The following is a 26564-nucleotide window of genomic DNA, read 5'->3' on the forward strand; positions in this document are numbered from 1 at the left end:
TTGATAAGTGTATAAAAGGCTTAAAATGTGTTATGATTGATTGTTGTCATGGTTACAGTTTACACAATGACTGATAGTGAGCTGTCACAGATATTATCTGACCTTTCTGAGTCAGCATGCTCTTTCCATGTGCACCTGTCAAAAAACAGAGCTTGCTCAAAAGCATGGAAATAATATGCACAGTGGTGCCCAAGGGCAACACAGAATGACTGCAGTTGAACAGCAACCTCTTTGAATGATACTGTACCCTAATCTGTAAATGAAACCTACACACATACAGTATAGTATGCACACATGCAAGCGCATGCTTCATACCAAAGCCATCAATGACATCTTTTTTTTCTGCTCTAGATTGGAACGTTTACGACACAACATGGTGAATACTTCTTGGAGCCTCTTTTAAATGCTGCAGGGGAGGAATATGACGAAGAACACAACAAACCTCATCTTGTCTATCGACACGAGAGGAAGAAGAACATCTCACACACCGACAACAGCGCAGAGCCCTGTGCTGCCTCAGGTAACAGACTACAGACTGCCTAACTTTACTGCCTGTAACTACTGTCTGTCTGACTTTCACCCACAAATACTTACCTTCTGATGAACCTCATCAGACCTGCATTCACTTTCTGAGCAATAGCAATAAACACAAAATGGAAATTATACCTAGTCACGATCTTTGGCTTGCAGGATACCCAAAATATTTCAGCCTTGATGATGGGGTGTTTTTGAAAACTCCTCAACTTAATTAAGCGAAATGTGCTCCAGCACTGCCTGGTGTTTTCACTCACATTCTGCAGGAGCATTCAATTCCAGGTCTGTGGCAGGAGCTCAGAGGGAAGGAATAATTACTTTTCAGGTTGCAGTTGTGATGAAAAGAACTGGAGAGTTTTTCCGCATGGGAGGCTGCTTGAAAGTTCCCCCAATTTCATTTGAATTTTTATGGTTGAGGCCTTTGGGTGGTGGAGAGGCCCTCAAGAGAAAGCAGGGTGACCGAGCGGAGTTCACCGCGATGGAGGGCCTCAGAGTCGTCCTCGCAGGGAGCGCCGTGGGCGGCCTTTGTTGCGTGATGCAATAAATCTTTTATGTGCAGGCTGCTTGATTTGCTTGTTGTCTGAACCCGGCCATTGTCGCCTGGTGGTGGCCATTGTGTGAGGCGGCGGTTTAAAGAACTTGGACTGACCTGATGGGCCAGGTCAATACCTCCTTAATATGCTTTGCCCTTTCACTCTCTCAGTCTGTGTGTGGTAAACAGAGACTGAGAAATCTGGAGGGTCTCTCAGCCCCCACTCTGAGGCACTTTACAATATACTCTCTCTGAAGAACTGTGAGTGGAGTCTTGATGAATGACCCCCCGACTTCTGATGTCCCAGGAACCTCCTTTGTCATTATCCAGTTACATTATGTCTTAGCCAGTTATCCTTTTGTATCTACTTAATCCTAAATGACAAACATCCTGACTTTTCAACACATAATCCAACATATAAACTGGTATTTTAGGAATGATTCAGTGTACAGCACGAGATAGTAGGGAGGAAGATGCGTACATGGATGAAACACCTGTAGGGCTTCATCAAAGGGCTGCAGGTAAACAATGAGCAGCAGGATTAAAAGAACCAGTGGAGCTGGGGTAGGACTGTGAGGTGTCCCAGGCTGTGGCTTCTCAGCTTTATCAGATAGGCCCCTCTCCAGATGTGGTGATAAATGTGCTCTTTGAAGGCCACGCTAAGCTAAGACTAACAGGCCTGTCCTGTCTTTTTATGGGAAGGAGTGCAGTACACGCTGCTACTAGCAGGTTAGATATAAACACTGGCTCGGCACGTGTTGTTCTGCTTGCAAAACGCTTGTAGTGGCTGCTGCTAGTCTTGGATTTTGACATCTGCCTCTTGGTTTAATGTGTTAAAGAGATAAAGATAACATGTAGCCCTTCCCTTCTCTCGTCTCCGCTCTACACCGTGTCTGTACAGTCTGTCTATCTTTCTTTTCCTTATGTTTCCCATCAGACTAAATCAGCGTCTAAGTATGGGGCACCTAACCACAGCCTAATTGCTGAGAGAGAAAAACGTGTTGAGGAGCACAGGACCAACGAGTAGAATCCTTGTTAGCTGGGAAAAGGATCTGAGCAGCAGTATTTTGGGGGGCAGTGAAAATCTAACTGCTGGTTAATGTTTCTTCGTATCAAATTATGTACATATACACAGATATACTGTAGGACTGTCCTGAATGCCATTTTTGGGCTCGGAAGATTTGGTAACAATTGTCAGCTAATATTCGAAGCTTCTCCCAAGAGTGTGTGGGGGGGGGGGGGGGGCGGCAGGCATGACTCAGGAACGAGTCTGATCATAAATACTCATAATGATAGGCTCTGAACTCAAGACAACGCCAGACAAAGCGATGTGAAACTCAAGCACAGAAACAGCATACTAGCTCCAACAAAATTAGGACTCAGATTTCTAAGATTCAGGCACAAGCACAAGGAACGAGTGAGTGAATGAACGATCGACCGACTGACTGACTGAACAGACGAACAAAAAAATGAGTGAACAAACAAACAATATCCAGCCCTAATATTCATTCATTTTGTCCTCCATCCATCCATCCATCCATCCATTTTCGAAACCGCTTATCCTCTTGAGACATGGTAACTCAAGGGTTAACAGATGCATTTGTCTGCAGCAGTTTTTTTTCACTAAACAGTGCATTTCTGTTTTCAGTATAACTCTCCAAGGCAACTCATATATAGCAAGTTAAGAAACAACAGTTTCTGATTTATCTCATCACGAACATGACTGGAGACTGGAGAACCTGTGTTGTTAGTGGGGGGGCAGATTCCTTTCCCAATATCTCCCCTATATGAGGAGCTATAAAAGCACTCTTTGTCAGGGTCAATCATGTTATGACCCTTTCTGTCTTTTTCTCTTTGTTTCTTCACTTTATGTTCCTGTGAAGAGGACTCTTGCCTTAAATCAAAATTAGGAGCTGGAGTTAGTGCTGAGGGCGTTGGCAGGTTTGAAGAGGTTTTTGGGCCTTGTAGGTCAAAAACATGTCAACTATCACCGTTGGTCCAAACACGTGGAAGTGCAGAATAGCCAACAATGCTTCCAATCTGCTTGCAAGCCAGCATTTTGCTCTGTAAAGACATTGTTTTGAAAGACCTACGTACACACTGTGGTGAGTATTATTCTTTGCCTGTCATTGTGTAAAAGAAAATATCTTTTTGACAAAGATGAAACAAGCTGCATGTTATCAACCAGACTTCCAGGAAACAAACTGTATATCACTGGAGAGATACCTCTGGTGAGATAAGCTTTTCCCTCAGATATGATGTGTCATAGTTCTGCCACGGTGCGCTACAGACAGTGCCAGAACAATAACTGGAACTTCTGTATCTACTGACACAGTAAGAGTTTCCAGAGTTTGTACAGTCCCTGAACACTCTGCAAAAACCTGTTGAAAGGAGAGGAAGGCTATGTTTCCACATGAACTTAACAAAGATGAACTTTTGTTTTTAACTTGTCATCTCTGACACGTACAAATACTTGACTTTTTCATGCATGTGCTGTCACTAGCGGTGGAGTGCCAGAAACAGAAGTGCAAAGATAAGAGCTTTTAAAGTGTTGCCTTGATGGAAAATGAGGTTTTGTTATTTCAGCCATCATGACATGGTTATATACCTGTCCTCAGCTGCTTTTCCTCACCGTGTGTGTCTGTTCCATGTGTTGCAGAATAGATGTGAATTTAAAATGTGTTTTAGATGTTTCCAAAGAGTCACTGCACTAGTCACCACAACAGACTTTGCAAATCAAAAAAGAGCAAATCAAAGAATCCGAACATGACCCTGAAATTTGCTCCCACTGACTGACATTTCTAGCAACTGTATCAGTCTTCTGTCTGCCAACCTGGGTGGCTTCCCTGTTGTTTAGAATACCTCTAGTGTAGATAGCTGTTGAGTGGGTGATTAATGTTTTAACGTCACAGAGCGCCTTGTTGTGCCTGGTTCTGGCTTTTAAAAGCCTCTGGGGAAGAAGCTTACTGGGCTCAAATCACAACACAGCTCCGACCTTTAATGACACATTCTACGGGGTATCTGTCTTTGAGCTTGCATGTGAATCTCTGCGTCGTCCTTCGAAAGAGATAGCCACAGGGATGAGGGTGGCTGCAGATAGGGGCAGATTCTTCTCTCTTGCTCTCTTCCCTTTGCTTTCTAAAATCCATGTGAAGACAAGCAAGAGACAGAGGGAAGGGGAGCCGTGCAGTATCTCTTTCTCACACTCGTTGGCTGCATTTCCAAAACCGTGGGGTGTCATATTTTGTCTGAATTAGAAACAGTGACTTGAATACAGACAGCTTGACAGCGAACATCACCGGCCGTAAACCCAAACACCAGTGTTCCAGTGTTGGCTTTCGAGTGTTTCACCCGATTTCTTGATGGCTAACTGAGGGTAGCTCGGACAGCGAAGTGACTGGCTTTGATGCAGCAATACTTGGCACACATGGCATCTGTGGCCTCTGACCCTCAACACAATCATTGTATAGGATTCCCCCCTTGGTGCCCACTGTGTATACATGGTAGTTCAAATGCTAGCATCAGGTTTTTGGTCAATGGGTTCATTTATATGGAAAAATGCCCTCCCCCGCCTGGGGTTTGAACTAGCCGACTTGAATCGCTGCCCGCTCTCCCTTTGCGCTTTCATGTATGTGAATGGAAGCACTTGTTGATTGTGACCTCACTTTCCTCTTTGTTTGGAGTCACTCACTGGACGGGTGGATGTGACCTTGAGTTTTTTCCCCTCCTAGAGGTGCGTGGTTACTGGGCTCGCTGGCTTGTTTGCTGGGCCTCACTTGGAACTATGTATGCATTAAGCTCTTTGTTTTCCTCTTAACTGCAGCTCTTGACAGGGGTCAGGAAAGGTGGCTGGGCAGGGTGTGATGGACAGGCGCTGATCGCTCAGACAACCTCTCTCACCTTTAGGGTGTGGCTTTAGATGGTGGGGAGCGTCTGAGTGTCAGATGGCTCCAAAAGGCTTAGGCTTGCTCTTTGCCCTGATGCCCCCTGGGTAGATTGAACCTCCCCCATTTCAGGAAGTACCTATTGTTGCAAGGAAGAAAAAGTTTGTTTTTGGCCTTTTGTGTGCATGCATAGATGTGGTTTGCTTTCGAGTGTGTGTCAGGAGTGCATGTCATCTCTCTGGCCGTCAGTGGATGAAGCCTCCCGCTGAGTATTGGGAATTGCTGAGCGAAGCAGGGTAGAGGAATGGAGCAAGGAGCTTCTTGCTTCATGTGTTTGAGCAGTCCTGGCCTGCGCTGCATGTGCCTGTCGGGTTTGCTGCAGAGCTTGGCAGAGGCCCCAGCTTATTCCCCACCTCCCACTGGCCGCCTTTCTTCTTTTACACCTGCTTCTCTAAAGTAGTATTCTCACCCACGGCCTTGCTATTGGCCTTCATAGAAAAACAATCAAAATTTCTTTTGTCTTTTGATTGTCCATTCGAATGGACACAGCGTTTTCTTTGGAGCACCAAGATGTTAATGTCTTAGTTAGTCAAATGAGTTGAAATGTGTTTTGCCATGCACTGACTGCAAGTCTTGAGCCAACATGTGTTAGTTTTGCACAATATGCAAGTTTTCCCTTCAGGCTTGATGCTTTGTTGCATCATTGCATCATTGCCTTATATTTTACAACACTGCGTGACAGTTAATTCAAGCAGCTAATAATATGGCCCATTGCACTCATTGGCATCTGATTTTAAGATAACAGATACTCTGGACAGGGCCGAACAGGGCTGGGCAACTACAGACAGTCCATAACTTTAATAGCAGCCATGTGTCTGCCTGCCCCGAGGCCTCAGCCCTATTGAACCCAATGTGTTGTGTTGTCTCGGGAGTTCCCGTGACAGATTCCAGCTGGGGCTATTTTCTGCCACTGTCTACTGTCTGGGCATTCTTAACAGATGGAGTCTGATTGGAACGGTTGGAGCAACTTGAGTGACAGTGACTGACTGCATGGTGGCATGGGTGACAGTCAGAGGTGAGAGGGGGTGACAGGTGAGCGACAGTTTCCCACTGAGGTGGACTGGGAGAGGCAGTGCTGAGAGCTGGCCAGTGAGGCATCAGTGTCATCGCCTGCAGCGCTGGCTGTTTATCATCTCAGAGGCCAGAAATCACTCAAACCTTCAGACCTGCTTTGTATACGTCAAGACAGAACTGTTTGTCTCGGGGTCTCAAATAAGCTCTTGGTATGCTTAAAAATATGGGAGATGTAATGACTTCATCCATGCTGACTGTGTTCAAGGTGCATTGCTCCTTTTAACTTTCTATTGACTTTCAACTTTGGTCTAGTTTTCATAGTTTTGTCCATCTTTTTTATGATAACATACTCACTAAAGTAATTTGAAGATCTGGAAGCATGGTAACAGTGCCACTGCAAAGTCCCTTTGTCTGACTCAACGATGCAGTTCCCAGAAGTTGATGAGTGCAGTGTTGCAATTACGATAGGAATGATGGCCAAAACTAAGAACATAACATCCAAGTTGTAATAAACTATCCTTTATCCTTTAAGTGCCCCTCTTCTTGTTAGACACCAAAGTCAGATGCCATGTTAATTGTTGGTTTTATCATGCTGTGGTTTTCAAAAGCCTCTTACCTTATATTTACACTTTAACTTTAAACTAGGCTTGGGCAGCATCTGTTTTTTACATACATTCCTGACATTTCACCAGGGTATACAGTACATGGCAGTATTTGTGTAAAAAAGGAAAACAAGACACAATGTAAAAAATGAGCTACTGGTAATAGAAGTAATTTTAGCATGTATGTCATTGTCGAGTCTACAATGCTGTGTTTCTAAGATGCAGTTACTTATGGCCCAGAGAATAACAAATAGATAGGAAATCAGCGCCCTTCTTGCAGGAGAACTTGATGACACTTGTTGCCATGGTGGATGCCGACACATCAGTGGGCTGAACGGAGATGATGTGTGGAAGAAGTTATCTCAAGTTGAAGGTATATTTGGCAAGACTCCCAAACAGGAGCAGAGGCATTTTTCTTTTTTACCAATCCTGTAACGTTATCCCCACCACTCGCAGTTGCTGTCTTTCTCAGCTATGTTCCACTTGTAGAGACTGACCTCTGGTGGTGCATGTTGTACACTACATCACTTCAATACAGCATCTCCGTATCAGTTTAATAGAAAAAAGGTATTTTGTATTTTTTGACAGTATTGAAAATCATACCTTTGGGATTTCTAAATACCCTGGTATTACTGTGACACCACCCCGTGCCTACTGTAAATCATAACCTCCTTTCTCAAAGTGGATTCCTTATGCAGATTGGATGCAGAACTTGCTATGATGCGTCCTCACACTATGTGTCCTTTTAGATGCTATTTCATTGGTTACCTCCATCCAGGGGGGATCTTTTTGGCCCTATTTGTATGTCTGTCACCAGAATATGTAAAAAAAAGTGGAATTAATTGAATCAAACGTGATGAAAAAGTGTGGCCATCAACCAAGAGGGTACTAATTGATATGAGTCTGGATCTAGAGGCTTCAGTAAATGCCAAAGAGATTTTCATCCAATCTTCACCAAATTTGGTACATACACAAAAAAATTTGCTTTTTGATATTCCCCACTGAACACCTTTAACTGGCTGCCAGATGTTTGTAGATATGGCCTCTTTTACGTAAACTTCCACAGCTCTTGGATGAATTATTCAGATGAACCAATGTCAATGGCACTTTTACATTTTAAATAGGCACAATCCTGTAAAACATGATGACATTTTTTCTTTTTTGCAGCTCGTATTCTCCAAAAACAGCCAATTAAAGAGGTTGTCTAACAGCATGTGTATTTGTATGCAGATTTTTAAACATTTTCTGTTATTAAAACAGCAAATTGTGCAGTCTTCAAGTAGGTTAACAGGTCCTCTGCAGTCTGATGAATTTCTTTAAATCTTATAGTCAGAAAGTTTCAGCTTGAGTCTGACAAAAAGAAACACTCCAGGCTCCTGCCCATCATTAGGACTCCAGATCCATAAGTACTGTTTTGTCTCCTCAGAGGAGGTCTGCTACTCCAAACACATTCTTGAGCTGACCGCCATGCTGTCTTTAGCATGTCTCTGAACTGAAAATAACAACTGAACTCAGAGAGCACTGTTAGTGTACAAAGCCCACCGTCTTCCAGTGAGGTCAAAAGCCATGCCACTTCACTTTTAAAAGCTTTCTTCAGCAGCAACAATTAGCTGCCTTTGCTTCTCTCTGTCTAGCCACAGAATTGCACTAAATTGTGCCTCTGTCTGCAGGAGTTTCAACTTTTTCCCCCCTCTTGAGTCGTACTGTCAGTAACCAGAGTGTCTGATCTCGTATACAGTAGAACCAAGGCAGCACCTATACACAATGTAAGGTATACTGTCTATTTAATTGGCACCCGGGGAATAGGGCGCCTAAACTCTCAGCGGGCCATTGTAAAAGAATGTTAATTAGTTCAACAATGAAATGTGTGTTCCCCATTGTTGGGCCCTTGGCATTGATACTTTTGACAGTGAGCTGAAGGAGAGTCAAAGAGCAGCTCTTTGATCTAGATTGAAATCTCAATGAGATCCTTCAGGACAGGGTGGATGTACATGAATGGACTCAAACCAGAGAGTGCACTCACAAGCTTGAAAATGCTTCCATACTTGTGAATGTTTGTGAATATATGTAAATAAATACTTAAGTGTAAACACATGCAGCATTCAAACCCAACTGGAATCTTGAAATATGTATGAAAATGTTTGCTCATAATGTGTGTGGGGCACTTGGCGTGCAATTGAACATGTTATTGAGTGAGTAGATAAATATTGTTGGTAATATTCGTTGGGTTTGATTATATTTTGGCACTCTGATAAAAAAGCTTTTTGTAAGTTTACAATTCAAGTAGGCGTTAGAGCAGAAAAGTGAGTGTGGTGTGGTTCTCTTTCAGCTATGTGCATACTGGAGCCAACCAAATTACAACATTTATAAATGCTCTCATGCTGTGCAGGGTTCGCTTTATTGTTCTCTCTTATGAAGAACCGCTGGAGCTCGATTTTACGGGCTCAAGGTCGTGAAATTTTTGCTGCTGTAAAGAGAAATTAAACGTTTCACAGTTTGATGTTTGGTAATCAATTCCAACATTTACAATCCAGAGATGTGCATGTGTAGGTGATTTGATGCCCAGTGCTCAGAGGGAGATGTCTTGTCTCTGTATGTCCGGCGGGTCAGGGCAGTCACCCCTGTCTTCTCATGGTGTAAGTAGCAGCTCACTACCTAGTGAGAGGGGGATTTGAACCTAAGGCGATTTGGGAAAGGTTGTGTGTGGCTAATCTGCACTGATTCAAAGGCTATTATAACAGGGACCATATTTTCTCCTCCTCTTCTTCTTCTCTTTTCTTCTCATCTCACACTTGCTTGCTCTGAGACTTAACACCAATTTCTGTAGATGTAGATACTCCTCTGTTCTCTGATAATCCCTTTGATGTCAGACTGTCTGCAGTGATGAGTCTGCTTAAGGGGTTTAGTGTAGTGGGTTTGGCCTCGGAAAGATTTTTCCTGGAAAATACAAAGCTCTGTTCTGGCCCAGCTGCCCGAGCTGTGTGCACGGGCACAGACAGACTTGGCGCTGACTTGGATGCTGGCACTGGCATGGGGCTGGACCTCACGGCAGCAAGAGCTGTGTGCCTTTGTGCCAGCGAGTCACGCTTCGCCTCGCGTGCCCGCTGGGGGCATCACTTGAATAATCTCGGAGCGCCCAGCGAGTTTTCTCTTCTTTCTTTTTTTTTTTTGCTTTTCTCTGACCTAACAGTTGCATACAATCTCTCTCTGTGTGAGTCTCTGGAAAGACTGAGTTTGTAGAAGACAATAGAACTCTTCACTATGATCGGGTTATCTAAAGTTGAGGGGGTTGTTTAGGATGATGGACTCCAAACTATGCTTGGCTCGTAAACACTGACAGTCATAAAATTACTAAAAAGTCATTTATTTAGTGAATGTCATTTTATGTTTAATTTATTTCTGAAAATTTTTACTTTCCCACATTCCTATTGCCATGCATATTTCCTTTAAGGCGACACAAAACACAGCAGAAGGTGATGACTGTTGCCTTAAAAGTGTTGAGTGTGTTTGGGGCTGCATGAGTTGTGAATATGAAAAATCTCAGTTTGTGCCTATACAGCTGTCATGTCTGTGTGTTTGCATGATTTACTACTCACTCCTGCCACATTTATCTCTCACTTTGTTGGGTAGCCCTTGAAATCCATCTTTCCCTGGCTGAGAGATGGCAGAAACTACTGCAAGCAGTCTTTCTTACACCGTATGGCATGTGGCAATGCATCGCCGCAAATCTGGACAGCACAATAGCCTGTGTGCGAATACTTAGTCCTCAGATGGCCTGTTTCAACACAATATGGTTATTGAAATCCATCCAGTGCTCATAAATTATCGATTGCGGCTGAAAGATTTTGATGTTCAGAATACACAGATGATTTTGCGATGTGTTCGCCATTAACTTGATTGATGATACTATTTTTCTTGAAAAAGATCCATAGCTCTGTTTTCAGTATGGGCTGGTTTGTTGGTCAGTAACAGGAATATACTGCAGTTGTGTGTCCCAAACAGAATTACCTTTGTTTTTGAGCAATTTGGAGTTTGCCTGTGTGAAGAGTAGAAAGTCTGTCACCTCTTGTTCCCCTGCTCTACCTGTAGCTCTCTTTCCAAACTCTGACAGGCTACAGTCTTAAAGGAATACTACCCCCTGCTCTCACGTGAGCATTTCAATATCAGGAGAGACAGAAGAATGAAGTGAAGATAATATTTAATACAGAATATGAGTGTACAGATGATTTGTGCTGATTAATTTAACAGAAGTCTTTGGTGCTTGGACACCAGAGGTAGACAGTGTGTGATTGACGGACATCTGAGCAGCAGCAAGATAAATCCCCCCACGGAGTCCAGACACTGGTGGTGGTGGTGGCTGCTGACTCTCAGGCTGCTGACTACTGAGGCAGATGAGGCTGATGAATCTGTAAAGACAAGGTGGTGATGGGGAGGTGGAGGGTGCGCACGACTGGCAGCTAGAAAGAACTACGGCAGAGAAAGAACCATATTTAAAATGAGGAGCAGGGAGATGATAGGCTGACAGAGGAGGTGTGGTGCTGTACTATTGCATGATTGTGAATCAGCTCAATTGACAGACCCAGACAATGACACCGAGAGACACTGAGTGAGCATTCATGCAAGGGGTGAATGAAAACGTACAGCCTGAGCATGAAAAGTGTTGTCTCCCTGACTGAACTTTCGCAAGAGCTTCATTTGTATATTAAGTATGGTGAATGGGCCGCACTTGTATAGCGCCTTTCTAGTCTTCGACCACTCAAAGCACTTTTACACTTCATGTCACATCCACACACTGGTGGCCGAGGCTGCCATACATGGTGCCACCTGCTACCCAGTAACCATTCACACGCTCTCACACACTGATGGAACAGCTCAGTTCAGTATCTTGTCCATTATCTTCTGTCCAGTATCTTGTATCCTTGAGCCACAGCCTCCCCAAATTACTCACTCCGTGTTGCATTGAATTTGGGGTGAAAACTTTCTTGCCTGCCTCCATGGTGTAAGAAAATCCAAAAACAAAAAAATTCTGCAGTGATAGGCATTCACGTTTAACAGCAAAACTACAACATCTGAAACTCTCACACAACTTGTGCAGTATATTTAAATCTCATTTATCTAGTTGTATGCTCAATACGTCCCAAATGTGCATTTTTGCTAAAACACATGGTCAAGAATCACCCCTGTGCACAGACAGTCATATCTGTCATAAGTGTATATGTCATTAAATACACTTCGACCTTAACCTTTGCAGATTTTTCTTCTCCTCTCCTCCAATGAAACAAGCTCTTCAGGCTTTCCTAGTCTGTGTCTCTGCCTCTGTCTCCCTCTTTTAACCTCACTCTGTCATGGTGAAGGAATCTATCGCTCATGGCCAGCTCAACACGTGCAGTTCAGCTGAGGGAATGCCAGTTGAGTATGCACAGTATATGGCTGATGTCCTGGATCTTTTTTTTCCCCCCTCTCATCTCGGGCTTGTGTTGAAAGCGCTCACCTCAAGGTTGTAAATGGAATCGTTTCAATCTGGCATCATATACACATTGTATTTTATGTTACCTTTCAGCGTGGTTGTCCACATTTTACCTCATTTTCAGATAAGAAACTGGGTCAGAGAGACGCAATATTTTGAGGTGGTTTTATATTCTCTTGCAGATTGCAGACTGAGCCTAGTCCCTCTGTGAGTCGGTAAAATGTCGTCATGGGATTTTCTGTTTGTGTGGCTTACACTCAGGCTGAGAAGGTGCACATTGCTTGACCTAAAAACTCTTACACTCAAAGCTCACCACTGACCCCGTGTCTCTTGGTACAACTTCTTTCCTGAGCACTGGAATGACACAATAATTTATGGCGGGTATTTGCCATAGAAGTCCAGCATGATTCTGTTATGTCATTGGAATTCAGCTAAGCTAAAACCTTTGGCTCTTAACTGTAGACATACCATGCTCTCTCATGAAATGCCTTTATAGCATAAAGCAGTAAGTGTCCACTGTGGATGAATTTTGAGTATTTAAAAGTCCAATTCTCCCCCATGATCAAGATTTTAATTCCCATGAATAAGTTCCAAACATCTTTTCCTCTCCTCATCATCACTCATCATCATTTTTCTTTCTTAAAGCAGAGAACTCCAAGAGGCCGGTTGCTTTTGAGAGCAGAGGGAGTATGGGAGAGGAGCTGAACTCTCTCAGAGCCACAATAGATGATCAACGCATTTTTGACAACAACTCCACGAGCACACACCCCAAATCCCCACGCAGACGCAAGCGCTTCCTCTCCTACCCTCGCTACGTTGAGCTGATGGTGACGGCGGATGCCAAAATGGTGCGTCACCATGGACGCAACCTAGAGCACTACATCCTAACAATCATGTCAGTAGTAAGTAAAACAATGTTTCTAAAAATTATTATTTTGTCTCAGTGTTGAAGATTTTTAATGTTGTTCAGTATTGTTAGATGATTTGGTTTGAGGGTGATTGTAGGTGAATATATACAGTACATGTGTGTGCATGCACACTGTTGTGCCATTGTTACATATTTGAATGTATTTGTGTATTGCCATGCAGATAATTTTTGGTATTATAATAGTTTTTGTTTAATAGTTAATGCATGAAGCCTGGTGACATAATGATTACTTGCAGGCTACTTGGTTAACGGACAAACTTACTGCCAACACACCAGCCAACAGGGAACATGCTCATGCTAGCTTGTCACCACCAAGAATTCAGGTTTCAATTTTGACTAGGGGTGTGCCATATCATCTCATTCACGATGATACCAATATAATTTTCAATATCAAATGAAAAATTCATATCCCAATATTTCAACTTGTTGACATATTGATGTCATACTGTTACCCACAGCAACAACAAGCATGGCTGAAAGCAGAATTATAACAACTCCGCGGTGGTTCCAAAAAGAGGAGCAGCGTCAGTAGTGTGGAACACACTGTGGCGTCCTGAATGTTTTATGAACAGCCCCGGACTTCTCACACTCTTTAGGCGAGTTACCACTCAGAGGGAACTCATTCAGCGGCTCCTCTGGCAGCAGCACAGCATCTCTCCCTCTCCTCCTTCACTGTGCACACACGGGAGTGCTACGTAACGCTTGCAGCTCTACAAAAAACTACATATATGTGAATATATAATAGTTATCATAGCGTAACAGCCTGTCACAGGTTACAGCGTGATGATTAGAGGAGAAATGGCAGAGCATAAAGGTCCAGGTGGGAACAAAAACAACTCAATCATTTAGGATTTTGAGAGAATGCTGTCCCGATATCTATGGCAAGCGCCCTATGAGCTCAGTGCAAAGTGGCCACGATTAGCTAGCCAGTAGGATACGCACATGCACACGCAACCAGACCAGCTACCGCAACAACCCACAGAGAAGCTCAGATTACAGAAGTAGCATGACTTTATTCTCTACTCAGGACGCCATTACTCCACTATATCTTTACATACATATTAATGTTCTGAATAAAGCATACAGACACTTTAAAAAAGGTTTTGTTACTCTCAATAATGAGACCCTGTGTGAGCGGTTTTCATAGGCCCTACATTCTCAGGAAATAGTCCCTATGAAAACAGGGAGCTCAGAATTGTTCCCCAGTAATTGGGTCTTTTCTCGAAAGAAATGTTACCATAAAGCTTTAATCAATGCTGTGAGCACCACATAAAAAAAATCAATTTAGCTTTATTGTATTGGGGTGGTGGCATAAATCTCAGAAACTGACACCTCAGAACCCAGGGCAAATAAAACCCAAAATATCTCCACGGCACACTAGAGTTAAGATCTGTTTTCTTTTGTAATTTGGTGAACAAAGCCTTTAAAATGTGTAACAAAAACCCTCAGTCTAGGTCTGTGTTTTTCTAGCCTCACATGTTACTGTTTGACATTTTGGCTGTAAACCTTGATGTGACCCTTGCATGTGGCTGCTTCGACGAAAGTGGCACAGTCAATTGCTAAAAGCCTGACTCAGCAGCTTGATGTCTTTATGAGTTCTGTATCTGACTGGGAGAGCTGGCTGGTAATCAGGCCAGTAATACTGTGATTGAATGTCTCCGTATGTATTAGAGTATTGGAGGAGTGCGTGTGTGTCAGAGCTGGATAGGTTATCAATTGTACTGAACTGTGTGTACCCTCTGCTGTCTGTCTCTCAGCAGTGTGTCAGACAGACTGTTCAAAACACTCATTAACATATAACGGAGTAATGATTGTCAGTGGCGTGTTATCCTTAAGTAAGACTGTACGGGTACAGTCAGTGTTAAATGTGCCAGGCCCTTTTTTCATTGCCAGGTTTGAAGTCAAAACATTAGTTCTGCCATGCTTATGTCTGCAGACCAGTGGTACACACACACACACACACACACACACACACACAAACACACATGTTTTTCCCCGTGCTCTTTCACAGTGTCTCAGTCACTTTACTTTAGCCACCGTTTAACCAAAACAGCCAAAATATGAACAGAGAAATCTACTCAGTCTGATCCACTGGGTTTGATCCAACTGAGGTTTTTAAGTTTTGTTTATGCTAATAAGTGCCTAAGTCACATTTTGTATATACCGTAAAACTTAAATTAATAGCCCGGGCTATTATTTGCTTAAATCACCGAATTCAAAAGGCCTATATTAGAGACAGGCGTCTATAGGGGACACGCTCTCTCTTAATTCTATTCTGCTGGATGATGTAATGTTTAATTCTTATCCGGAAACAGTATGGCAGTCAGCTGATAACAAACGATCTCGTATTACAGTTAAACAATAACCTAAAATATGTTTCTCAAGTCATTTTAGGCGAGACAGAAACAATACAGTAACAGAATCTCGGTTATATTTGATCAGCACTGCCACACATTGCAGCTTGGTCTGAGTTTGAGAGGGGTGGCCCCCTCGATTCGTCTGCCTCGACACTTTTACGTCCGTGGTGACAGGTGATATGAATGTGTGAGTACACTCTGTAGTAGCCCAAGAGCCAGCAAAAATCTGTGATGAAGTGATTTCAGCTCAGACATGAGCAGGGACGGGGCGTCGGTGGCTTAGTGGTAGAGCAGGCGCCCCCTGTACAAGGCCTGGGTTTGACTCCAGCCCGTGGCCCTTTGCTGCATGTCACTCCTTCGCTCTCTCCCCCCCTTCACGCTTGTCTGTCCTATCAAATAAAGGCTAAAAAATGCCCCTAAAAATATCTTAAAAAAACAAAACAGAAAAGAGATGAGCAGGGAGATCTGAGCGCTGGCAAGATGGAGAGAGATTTACCATAGTCCATTAACACATACTGCCCACACTGATGTGATACAAAGCTGGTTGAAAATTGGCAAAGCATCCCTTGAGATTGTCTATACTTGGCCAGGGACTGCAGATGGATAACAGCTAGTAGCTAAATCTCTTTTCTTTACGTTAAAATGTTTGTTTTTCGTGTGGATGCACATATCAGAATCATTCTTAAAAGAACACTATGTGTACAATGTGTGTTATAAAACAGTATAGACTCCTCGTCCTGCCATTTGACCCCTAAAATGTCCAGAATTTTTACCGTTAGTATAGTCCCAGTGTCCCTGATGGTAGCTATGGCCCTGCTCAGCCCCTCTCATTTCTGGTTCTTGCAGTTGTTGCACTGATCATACAATAACATACACTGGGGTGAGAGCATGTCCTGCGTCACAGTTGGACTTCGAGCATGCAAAGACAGGCTCCCTTTGCCCACTCCGGACAGGCCTGGGCCACGTTTGCCTTCCCCCAGGCTAAGACAAGCTAAGTGTTTATAGTGGACTAATGAGTTCCTGTCAGGAGGCAGCGCACGGCCTCAGGAGACTGCTGGTCGACCGTGACAGGGGTGCGCGAGAGAGGCAAGAGAAGCGGAGGGTAAAAACTACAGAGGGAATGTTTTGCTGTCCTCACAGAGGGGCTCTGAACTCCAGCTTTGCTGAAGTTTCACATTTGTTGCTGGGTCCAGGTTTTAGTTTATTTTTTCTTTGCCAAGGTCTTTGGGGGAATTGTAATTGGTTTTAATACCCTGTTGATTAAACTTAGCCTGAAGGAGACATTTTTCGTTTCTTTTGACTTGAATGAACTGTTGCTATTTTGATTAAACCTCATGGAGCTTAACCAGACAGAGTAATAGCTGTATTTTTCTCATTCCAAGTATTGAGTTAAGAGAAGGAGACTAGCTTTCATACTGTCACTGTCTGTGCTCTGGTTCAGGTTAGTGGAGGTTTGCATTTTTTGTCTGTGTGTTTTGTCTTTGTTACAGGTAGCAGCAGTGTACAGAGACCCCAGCGTAGGAAACCTCATCAACATCATGATTGTCAAGCTAGTCGTCGTCCACAATGAACAGGTGAGTGCGGGGTCTTGAATGCTACCTGTATCCAGGTCTCTGACACAGCTGACGTCAGTGCAGGTGTCCCTGGCCTGGCCTTTTCTCTGTGGGGCCTGTTTGAAAGGACACTGCCTGCCTTGTCAGTTTCAAGTCTCAAGAGAGGTCTCCTTGGAAAACAAACGATACCATAGTGAGGCGGATAGCCACCTGCAAATGAGAGGTGGCTGGCTCACTGTAGTTTGTTTGGTCACTCTGACTGATTCTTAAATAGTTAAATAAAGGGAATTGTCATTGTTTGGAAAGCTGTGGGAGGCTCCTGATCTTTGGCTTAATCTGTGTCAAAGACCATGTCATCCCAACAAAGCGAGTAAAATGCAATCATCGGTAATTTCCTCTGTGTGTGTGTTTTAATCTGAGCTTCTCTATGGTTTGTTGTTGGAAATCGGTATGGCTGCACATGCACGTGCATGCTGTTATTGGGACGGCGTCATTGCTAAAGCTTAACACCCCCCCGGTTAACACTGTTAGCTCTGTCAACAATGTTGTTTTGCACTGTTTATGCCTGTCACCATAACTACGTTTGGTGGCTGATGTATTTTCCTCAGAAAAAATTGCGAGAAATTATATTATCCTCATTTTAAGACACAGACACAATAATAAAATAATAGCATAATAATGCAAATACATCCTTTAAAAGTGCAATTAACTTTTAATTCTTAAGAATATTCAAATATGTCTTAAATAAAAAAAAATCTTTTTTAACTTTTTGTGCCCAAGGCGCACCAAAGGGTAAGCCAAAATCTCAAGGCACACCTGTATTCATATCTGTGCACAATAGCCTCTGTAACATGTTATCACTCTTATCACGACATAAATGTTTGTTTTATTTACTGATATCAAATGACAATTTCCAACCAGCTATTACTCATAAAATATTTCTTATCACAATGATTCAAGAATTCATTTTAAACGTTATAAAATTACATCAAAGCACCAATTATACATCCACTTAAATGGGATATAATGTAAAATAATGTGATGTGTCACACACTTTGAAGGTTTTTAAATAAATTAAATTAAAATCCATTTTTTAAGGTAGAGTTTGCCTCTTTATCAGGAAATGGGTGTGCACAAGATATTAATCCAGTCAATTAAAAATTAATTCATAACTTTTTGTAAAGGCCCAGCTGAATATTGCCATAATTATGTGTGGTAATCACGGCACACCAGTCTGCCGCGGCACATCATTTGTGAACCACTGACCTAAGGAATGAATTAAATAGACTCTCAGGCTCTTTTAAGAAAAACTGCACTTAAATTAATATTAAACATTTGGCACAGGGGTGTAGAAAGTCATTTCTTAACAAGCGATGTACTGCTGGCTATTTATTCTGGCATCATGTTGACTGAAATGTTGGTGACATTCTTACGTTAACAAACACAAAGGCAACATTGTACCATATATGGACATGACCTGGATAATTTTTGCTGACCTGACCTGATAAGTTGATAACATAATAATTGTGACAGGCCTAGTGCTGTTTATAGAGTGGTACTGTTAGCTGCTACCTGCTGGCTCAGTGGCTTCTATGTTGGGAGCCATGTGGACAACATATGCTCCTAATTTCGATTACAGCCCCTTCAAGACGTAGTTACTTTAACTACTAGTTACAACATTACAATACATATACACGGTTTCTTAGTTACATCCTCAATGGTCTTTCACCCAAAACAGGAAGGGCCCACAGTGAGCTTCAATGCCGCCACGACTCTCCACAACTTCTGTGTCTGGCAGCAGAGCCAAAACATCCAGGATGACAGCCATCCCTCTCACCATGACACGGCACTCCTTATCACCAGGTACACACTCTTCCCCAGCAAACAAAAAGCCAAGCTGCAAGAAAACTGAAAGAGATCTAACTGAGTGGTGTGTTTCTTTTTTTCAGAGAAGACATCTGCCGTGCGAAAGATAAATGTGACACATTAGGTAAACTTTTGTCTTTCTCTTTGCACAAATATCTCCACCTCAAGTCCGTTTCAATTGACTTTCCACTCTGTTAACGACAGCTCATAAACTGTGCAGTAATGAGTTTATGGGAGGCTGTCAGCTAATAATATTATAGTGACAGAGCAGAGTGGTAGAAATGGGAGGAGGGAGGGAGGATGGAGGGAGTCGGTGGCGGTGCTAATCTCTCTTACGGAACAAAAGTTTTGATGGTTTAATCGCCTTTAACACTCAAGCAGCAGTTTTTTTTTTCTTCAAATAGCTGTGTGTCTGTAAGTGTTTATGTGCATCTGTGTGTTTTTCCGTGCGTGTACGTGACCCTGCAGGGCTCGCGGAGCTGGGGACAATGTGCGACCCGTACCGGAGCTGCTCCATCAGTGAGGAAAATGGAATTAGTGCCTCCTTCACCATCGCTCATGAGCTGGGCCATGTGTAAGTTGCAGCACAGAGCCCTTCCACCCCCTAACCCAACATACACACACACATACTGTACACACACACACACACACAGCCTATCTCACCCCTCACAGCCAGCTTTGACCAACAAAAGCCCTCTTATCAAGAGACGTAGGGCGCAGCAGACACAGGTGCAAAACATAATAAAGTGAAAAACTTGACTTTTAATAACATGCCAGTCTGTAATACCTTACTACACAGCTCAAGAAGTTAACCCTGTATGTGTAAGAGCTTTGTCTCTTTGTGGTACAAAATAACATACAGTTCTCTGTTCTCCAAATACAGTAAATACATCCAAAGATTTCGTAAGAGTGGCACACAGGACTTTATCAGACAGAGCGAGGCTAAATATTTTGTCTGCTTGTTCCCAGCCCCTTCTCCATGTATCAGCCCAAGAGACTGATAACACAAGCTGAAGATGTCGCAGTGTCGTCATATGTAACTTTGTCTGTTGGCGAGTAATGGCAGTGTTATCACAACATGCCTGTCTCCCAGAGTGTGTTTTCACAACAAGCAAATATTGCCACTTGTACGAGGTGGAAAAAAAGGCTTGTATGTATAATCTGTATCCAGATGACCAAGTCAAAACACAGGACTTTGTCTCTTATGTGGGAGATGTTTATTCCAAATATCCAACAGACAAAATGATGGTAAATCACTCATTAGAGCCTCTGACATTTAATCCAGTTCAGTTAATTGAATCGTGGTTAACACACAGGTTCTTCTTTGACATGGACATCTTCTTTTCCGTCTCAGCAAGCACACTTTTGGGCATATTTTTGAGAAAGATGAAGCATCTGTCTGTGGGGTTTTTAGCTTGTCTTTCAATAGGTAGCACCCTGTGTTCATAAACTTCATTCCCTAGTTAGTTAAACCATTATGTTTATTGTTCACTTAGGGCTGCCCCCGACTAAGAATTTTCCTAGTCGACCAATAGTCGTCATTTAGGGCCATTAGTCGACTAGTCATCCAAATGTTTATGATATTAATTTAATTATTAAATAATATATTTTGGGCGGGGCAACACAATAGTTTGAGTTGAAGGTGTGAGAAAGAATAGTATCAGTAACATTGTTAACACTGTGCTACATTACAGAGAAATACAAAACCGTACTAATGAACCTTCATTAATATAGGCCTATATTTTATCTACAAGTGCATGTCACACACTGAGCGAGCCGCCTGTTAATGACGCTGTGGGCTAATGGGCATGTAGCTACTTCCATGTTTCAGATGATACGTCATGTTTGTAGTCAACCAATGAAGATGAGTTTACTTATCACCTTGGGTTCGTCCTTCACCTTCTCAAAATGATCCCACACTTTGGATTTCCTGCCCGACATGTTATTAACTAGCCTGTGGAATAACCGCAGGTGCCAGCCCTGGAAATTAGGGGCCGTACACATGCTGCGTCTTCAATCACCTGGAAAACACAAGGTTTGCCGCCACTCTTGTGCCTCTTTTGTGCCAGCTTTCAAGAACGCGGCAACAGGTTGCATCTGAGCTTCACTAGTTACGCACAGCACAGGCTCGCAGCTTTTCACTAGTCAGCAGTCTTAATACACTCCAGTTTCTGCAGCACTATAAGTTGCAAACACAAGTTACACCAAATTTCCTAGATGTTTTCTCTCTTGCTTCTATCCGAGCTCTTCTCTTTCCTCGCTCAACTACATACGCTCTTCTCTAGCTTCTGCCCACCAGCCGATCGCATTACAGGAAAAGTGGAAAGACTCGTAAACAACTACTATTACCTACAATGAAAAGTAAACAACTTAGGTTGGACTCGGTTTGCTCAGCATTCTCACCAAGTTTGACTCTGTAACCACACTATTTAAAGCTGCAGAGTATGTCTATATTAAAGTGAAGATGTTTAATACCAACTAGAATTTATTTATATTGAGCAAACACATGTATTCTGAGCAGAGCATTAAATTACAATCTACATAAAAAACTTGATGTAAAGATACTTAGGGGCTACACGTCTTTTTCTGTCCTGTTCTTCCTTCCTCCCTTACAGAGAGAATGAGTGACAGATTTTCTTTCCGGTTGGCTTGTCCGTTTTTGCAGGCTAGTAAAAAGGACCAGTGTCGTGTGTGTGTGTGAGCCACTGGTTAAGAATGAAAGATATTCTTCTACCTCCTCTGTCCCCGCTCACACATTCTTCCAGTGGAGAGATTGGACCAGAGCGGCCAGATGGACAGAATCTACGGCTCCCCCTCGTCTCCCTTTGCATCTTGTGTGGATCTGTTTATGCTTAAGTTCAAGCAGCTGGAGGCCCAGTTGGCTCTGCCTCTTCTTGGCGTGGTTAATCGCTGCGTTCACAGGCGTGAGCTCTCCAGAGTGTTTAGCGCTCTGGGAAAGCCAGTGTCAGGTAGTGGGAGCCTCAAGAGCCATTGCAGATTAAAGAAAGATTTAGACTAATGGAGAGGAGGCCTTTCTCAGATGACTGCAAGGACGTGTGATTGCTAATAGCCATCATGGGGATTTTCAGGCGAGGCGGTGTCACTTGATAGCCGTTCAAAGGTGGCACATATAATCAAGTTTGTCACTAGACGATGCCGAGGCTCTAAATGTCTAAATCTTCCTGACATTTTGATGTGACGTTAGAGTCTGCAGCTGCAAACAGGCCTTCCTCTTTAACATCTTAGGATGTATGAAAGGCTACACCACAACACTTCACTGGCATTATCCTGATCACACATAAACTCAGCAAGCTGGCTAAGTGGATACAATTACCGAAATTGTCAGAGATGGTTTGTTTTGCGGAGCTAAGATGTGTAATCCACTGACAAGTTAGGAATCCATTTTTCCCTCTGGTGTCACTGAGCTCTGTCTCTGTTGAAGTGCTGATAAGGGCTGTTCCTGCTGATTGCGCTGTTTGCTCCGACTCTTATTTATGTACAGTCAATCTGCAGGAATTCAGGTCGTCATCGCTCCGGCAGTATGTCTTACTCTCACAGTAATTTATGGGCATTTCAGCACAGAAATCTGTTTTTGTCTCGCTGAAAATCATGTTGGATGACAGCGCGGCATGAAGGATGTCATGTGCAGAGAACAAAGCAATTTGTTCTGTTGAGCGCTGAGTAAATGTGAGTGGACTCTAACTAATCACATTCTAGCCTAGATGCTAATAATTAAGTGCCGGGGTTGATACACTCCCACTGGAATCAACTCCTCTATTGATCTGTCCCTTGAGGTTGCCAAACAGAGAGCCATAACACTTCCTTATTTACGACCTAATTATGCTAAAAGCCTCTCATCTCAGGATTTCAAGCCAGTATCCTCATTTGTTCCCTTCAGATCTAAATCATCATAATGTGTTAGGAGTACAAATTGTTTGGCTCTCGTCACAAATCTTTCATGGTAATAAAAAAGTCTGCATAGCAAACTATCAAGATCTTTTTTGAAGTTACCTGTCACTGTCTGCACCACTGCGACACACCTCTGCATCATAGGTGACAAAGAATAGTTTGCAAATACCGTTTGAGCCAGATCTGATGTTGTCAGCATCAGCCAACAGCTCGATGTGTGTGTGCAGAGCTCATTACTGTGCCAGGGGCTTAATTATTCCCTGGGTGTTTGCCTTCAGGCCCTCGGCCCCCGTAGGGTGGGCCTCATGCCAGCCATGCTAGGTCTTGTTTGTGTGACGGTATGGATTGACCCTCAGCCACAGTCCAGAGCCCAGCACTGGCCCACATCCTGTTGTAAACATCTCAGACATCATACAGCTGCATGGGTTCCTGTGTGTATATACACATGTGTGAGCTTGCGTGTACACACTGCATGTATTTATGGGAGTGTGCCAAACCGCAGCACAAAACAGGACATCCCCATCGGACTCGATATTCTGGACAGGATCAAGAAGACTTGCTTTATGAGACTGCCAGCTGCAGACAGCCTGGATGAATTCATTAATCTGCAGATGCCATGTTGTGTACTTCACTTGATTCAGCTGCTCTTCTGCCAAGTCTCTCGTTTTATTGCATTTTGTGACACTGAAACAATCAGAAAATTAATAACCAACTACTTTGATAATTGTTTAAGCTTTTAAGTTAATTATTAAGCCAAAATCCCAAGCTTGTTTAGCTTCTCAAATGTAAGGATTCGTCATTGTGGACTGTTGGTCAGAGAATACAAGAAATTCCAAGATGTCACCTTGTGCTTGTTGAACCCGTGATCGCCATTTTTCTGTGTTCTGACACACAAGACATCAAAAACATAATGGACAGATGAATAGCTAATAAACAGAGTCATTAGTTGCAGCCCTTATCGTGGCTCTGATGTATACATGTTTACACTGGCGCCACATACATGTGCGTTGATGTGCACAGACATACTGCCCCTCCCTCTGCCTCTGCATTAAGCTCTTTGAGAATGTGAGATGTTGACCTTTGACCTCTTGGTGGTGAGCTGGAGGTGGTTTTCACTAGCATGTTGGTCATGATGGTCGAGCGGATGGATGCTAATAGATAAAGAGTGACGTTTTGCATAAAATGTCTCACCACCTGCTGGCCAGTTGGAGTTTTATTGAAGCCTGTCTGGGATTTTTACTGTCTAAACATTTGGGAGACACGTATGTAAAACAAGACGCAAACAAAAAACAGACGAGCGGAGGGAAAGGTGCAGAGTGTGAAGTATCACTCGTAGATGTGTCTGCATCTGTGTGTGGCGACCCACAGCGACGGTGTGGAGTGATCCCCTGTTAAAAATGGCTGAATGTAAATCCTGTGACATTTATCCTCCTTGCTACGACTGAGCCATTAAGCAGCTGATAATCACTTTGTGTGTGTTCCTTATATCCCTCGCCACATCTCTAACCCCCCCCCCCCCCTTTTCTTCTCCCTCTCCGCACCAGGTTCAACATGCCTCACGATGACAACCCAAAGTGTCGGGAGGCGGGCATGAAGCACCAGTATCATGTCATGGCTCCCACGCTCAACTATGACACCAATCCCTGGTCGTGGTCCAAGTGCAGCCGCAAGTACATCACAGAGTTTCTAGAGTAGGTACCAGCTCTTCTTTCCAATTTTAAAGGCCCAGTGTGTAGGATTTAGGGGGAAACAGCCAAACAGTATTGGAAAAAACACTGATTTTAACGTGAAACTGCTTTACTCTGTGTTTTTACGCATTTAAATCACTGGGTCCGTTTGTTTTAGAGAGGAAGAGAACTCTTTGAATAATTCGGCTCCGGGTAAGAACCTTATTTACGCTTGGATCTTAAGTTATTGAGTTAGGTGCTGGGTGAGCGGCCGTTATGCAACGAGCCAAACTGCATTGGAGAAACACTGATTTGTTACGTGAAACTGTTTTATTTAGTGTTTCTACCGGTTTTAATGAACTGGTCTGTTTGTTTTGAAGAAGAGGCGACCCCCACAGATAATTCAGCTCCTGGTTAAAATCTCCTGAACAATGAAAATCGAAGGAATCCTAACCAGGAGTTGACGCTTGGCACATGGGAGAAGGTGTAGCTGGTTGCAATCTGCAGCCCTCACCTCCAGATGCCATTCTACACACTGCTCCTTTAAACTAAATTATAAGGCAAATGACTGATAACAGACTGTTCTCATGGTAGAGAAAGCTCCACCATTTATTTTCCAATCTCTTATTATCACATCCACATTTTCAGCACACCATTAACTTTCTCTTGTTGTGACGTGGCCGGCTAAACAAACTGCTTCTATGTCCCTCGCAGCGCTCTGCAGACAGGTCAGCGCAATGTAAACTGTGTGGACTTGTTATTGCCTGGTGTTGAAAGAGTATTTCCTGTTTGAATCCGGGGGTCTTCCTCGGCTGACCTGAGCGATGTGTCTTCCGCAGCCCCTCAGCTGTCTCCCCACTCAGACAGAGCCCTGCTCTCAAGATGCTGGGCAAACAGTAATCGAGTCACCAGCCTGCTTTCCACACTCAAACCTGTAACACGGGCAACGACTCATTCAGCAACTCCTAACCCGCTCTGTGGTCACTGATCCTGGTGAAAGGCTTCCCTTTAAGATGGGAAATGTCAGTTATAATTATATCTTCCCTGGACATGACCCTTTAATCTTTGCCTCCTTTCCTCTGTTGATTGTGGAGGCTCTCACAAAGGACGGCCTTGTTGACCAGATGCATCTTGAGAGCGCAGTGTTAGGCGATGCCTCGTATGGAGTTTTAAGGTTGTGCTTCACATAGTTTCCAGCCAGCTATGACCTCAACGTGGAGCGGTCGGAACATCTCCATGATCTCGGATCTCCATGAATCTCTTTATTATTTGGTTCGGTCACTGTCAGCTGTGTTGGGATTCTGTGTAGGGCTGATTGCTGCACAATAACCAGGAGTATGATGTAAACCTCAGACGCATTTGAGATAAACGTGAACATTTGGTAACCATATGGGACGTATGAAACAATGCAGGTATGAAGAGAGTAATTCAGTGTGGGAGCCGCAGCGGTGGGAAAACCCTTGAGAGTGTCGTCCAAGTGCTTTTGAAATTCATCTCCAGCCAACAATGAGGAGCATTGATTCAAACGACCACTTCTACAGTACCGCTCCTGCTCAGCGGGCCGACCTGGTCAAGTACGTCAGTGTTTTGACTGCCCATTCTCCCTGAAGAGCAAATTCAATCCGCGCCACTCTCCTACCAGTTTAAAAAACGAAAGGCAGCGCCACCTCTCAAACATCCCTCTTCAAATGGCAAAGGATTCCCCTCCTTCTCCCCCCTTATCTCACTGTCACTGTAATAATGTGCGCTGAACTCCCGCACCTGAGAGCTGATGAAAAGCGTCCTGCTGTTGTTCAGTGTGATTATGTGTCAACTGCGACATAAAGCAACCATTCATTCCCTCCGTGGCACCGTGCCGTTTGATTTATGCCTCAAAATCCAAATATAAAAAGTAAAATGCAAATCCTTGACTGTTGTTAGCCACTAATTGTTGAGTTCGCTGGGTGTTGAAACCACACAGTCATTAGTAGCAACAAGCCCTATCATTCTCCATTACACACCTCAGACATTAGCCCAACCACTCTGGCAGCAACAACTCTTAAAATAAACCCCATGTGAAGCCATTTTTAAATACTTTTCAATCTGTCATTTTCTTAAAGTCCCTCTCCAGACATATTTTAAGTAATTAAATGTAATTATACTGATATTTTGTTAAACATGGTTTTCCCATATAATGCAAAAAAAAAAATTG

The 26564-nt window shown here is 43.3% G+C and overlaps 1 protein-coding gene across 3 annotated transcripts in view; it reads left to right on the forward strand.

Annotated features, from left to right (window-relative positions):
• LOC117262077 (A disintegrin and metalloproteinase with thrombospondin motifs 20) overlaps window positions 1-26564 on the forward strand; it is a 111549-nt gene that overhangs the window by 5235 nt on the left and 79750 nt on the right. The window contains exons 3-9 of one of the 3 annotated variants that reach the window (XM_033634744.2): window positions 352-520; window positions 12739-12995; window positions 16869-16952; window positions 18670-18794; window positions 18881-18921; window positions 19266-19371; window positions 24251-24397. In XM_033634744.2, the coding sequence (XP_033490635.2) occupies window positions 352-520; window positions 12739-12995; window positions 16869-16952; window positions 18670-18794; window positions 18881-18921; window positions 19266-19371; window positions 24251-24397 (929 nt within the window). Of the gene's footprint in view, window positions 1-351; window positions 521-12738; window positions 12996-16868; window positions 16953-18669; window positions 18795-18880; window positions 18922-19265; window positions 19372-24250; window positions 24398-26564 lie in introns of those variants that run through there. The other 2 variants (XM_078167751.1, XM_078167752.1) reach the window with 2 other exon arrangements.

The sequence above is a fragment of the Epinephelus lanceolatus genome, chromosome 5 (genome assembly GCF_041903045.1).
Source record: "Epinephelus lanceolatus isolate andai-2023 chromosome 5, ASM4190304v1, whole genome shotgun sequence".
In the NCBI taxonomy this organism is placed as follows: Eukaryota; Metazoa; Chordata; class Actinopteri; order Perciformes; family Serranidae; genus Epinephelus; species Epinephelus lanceolatus.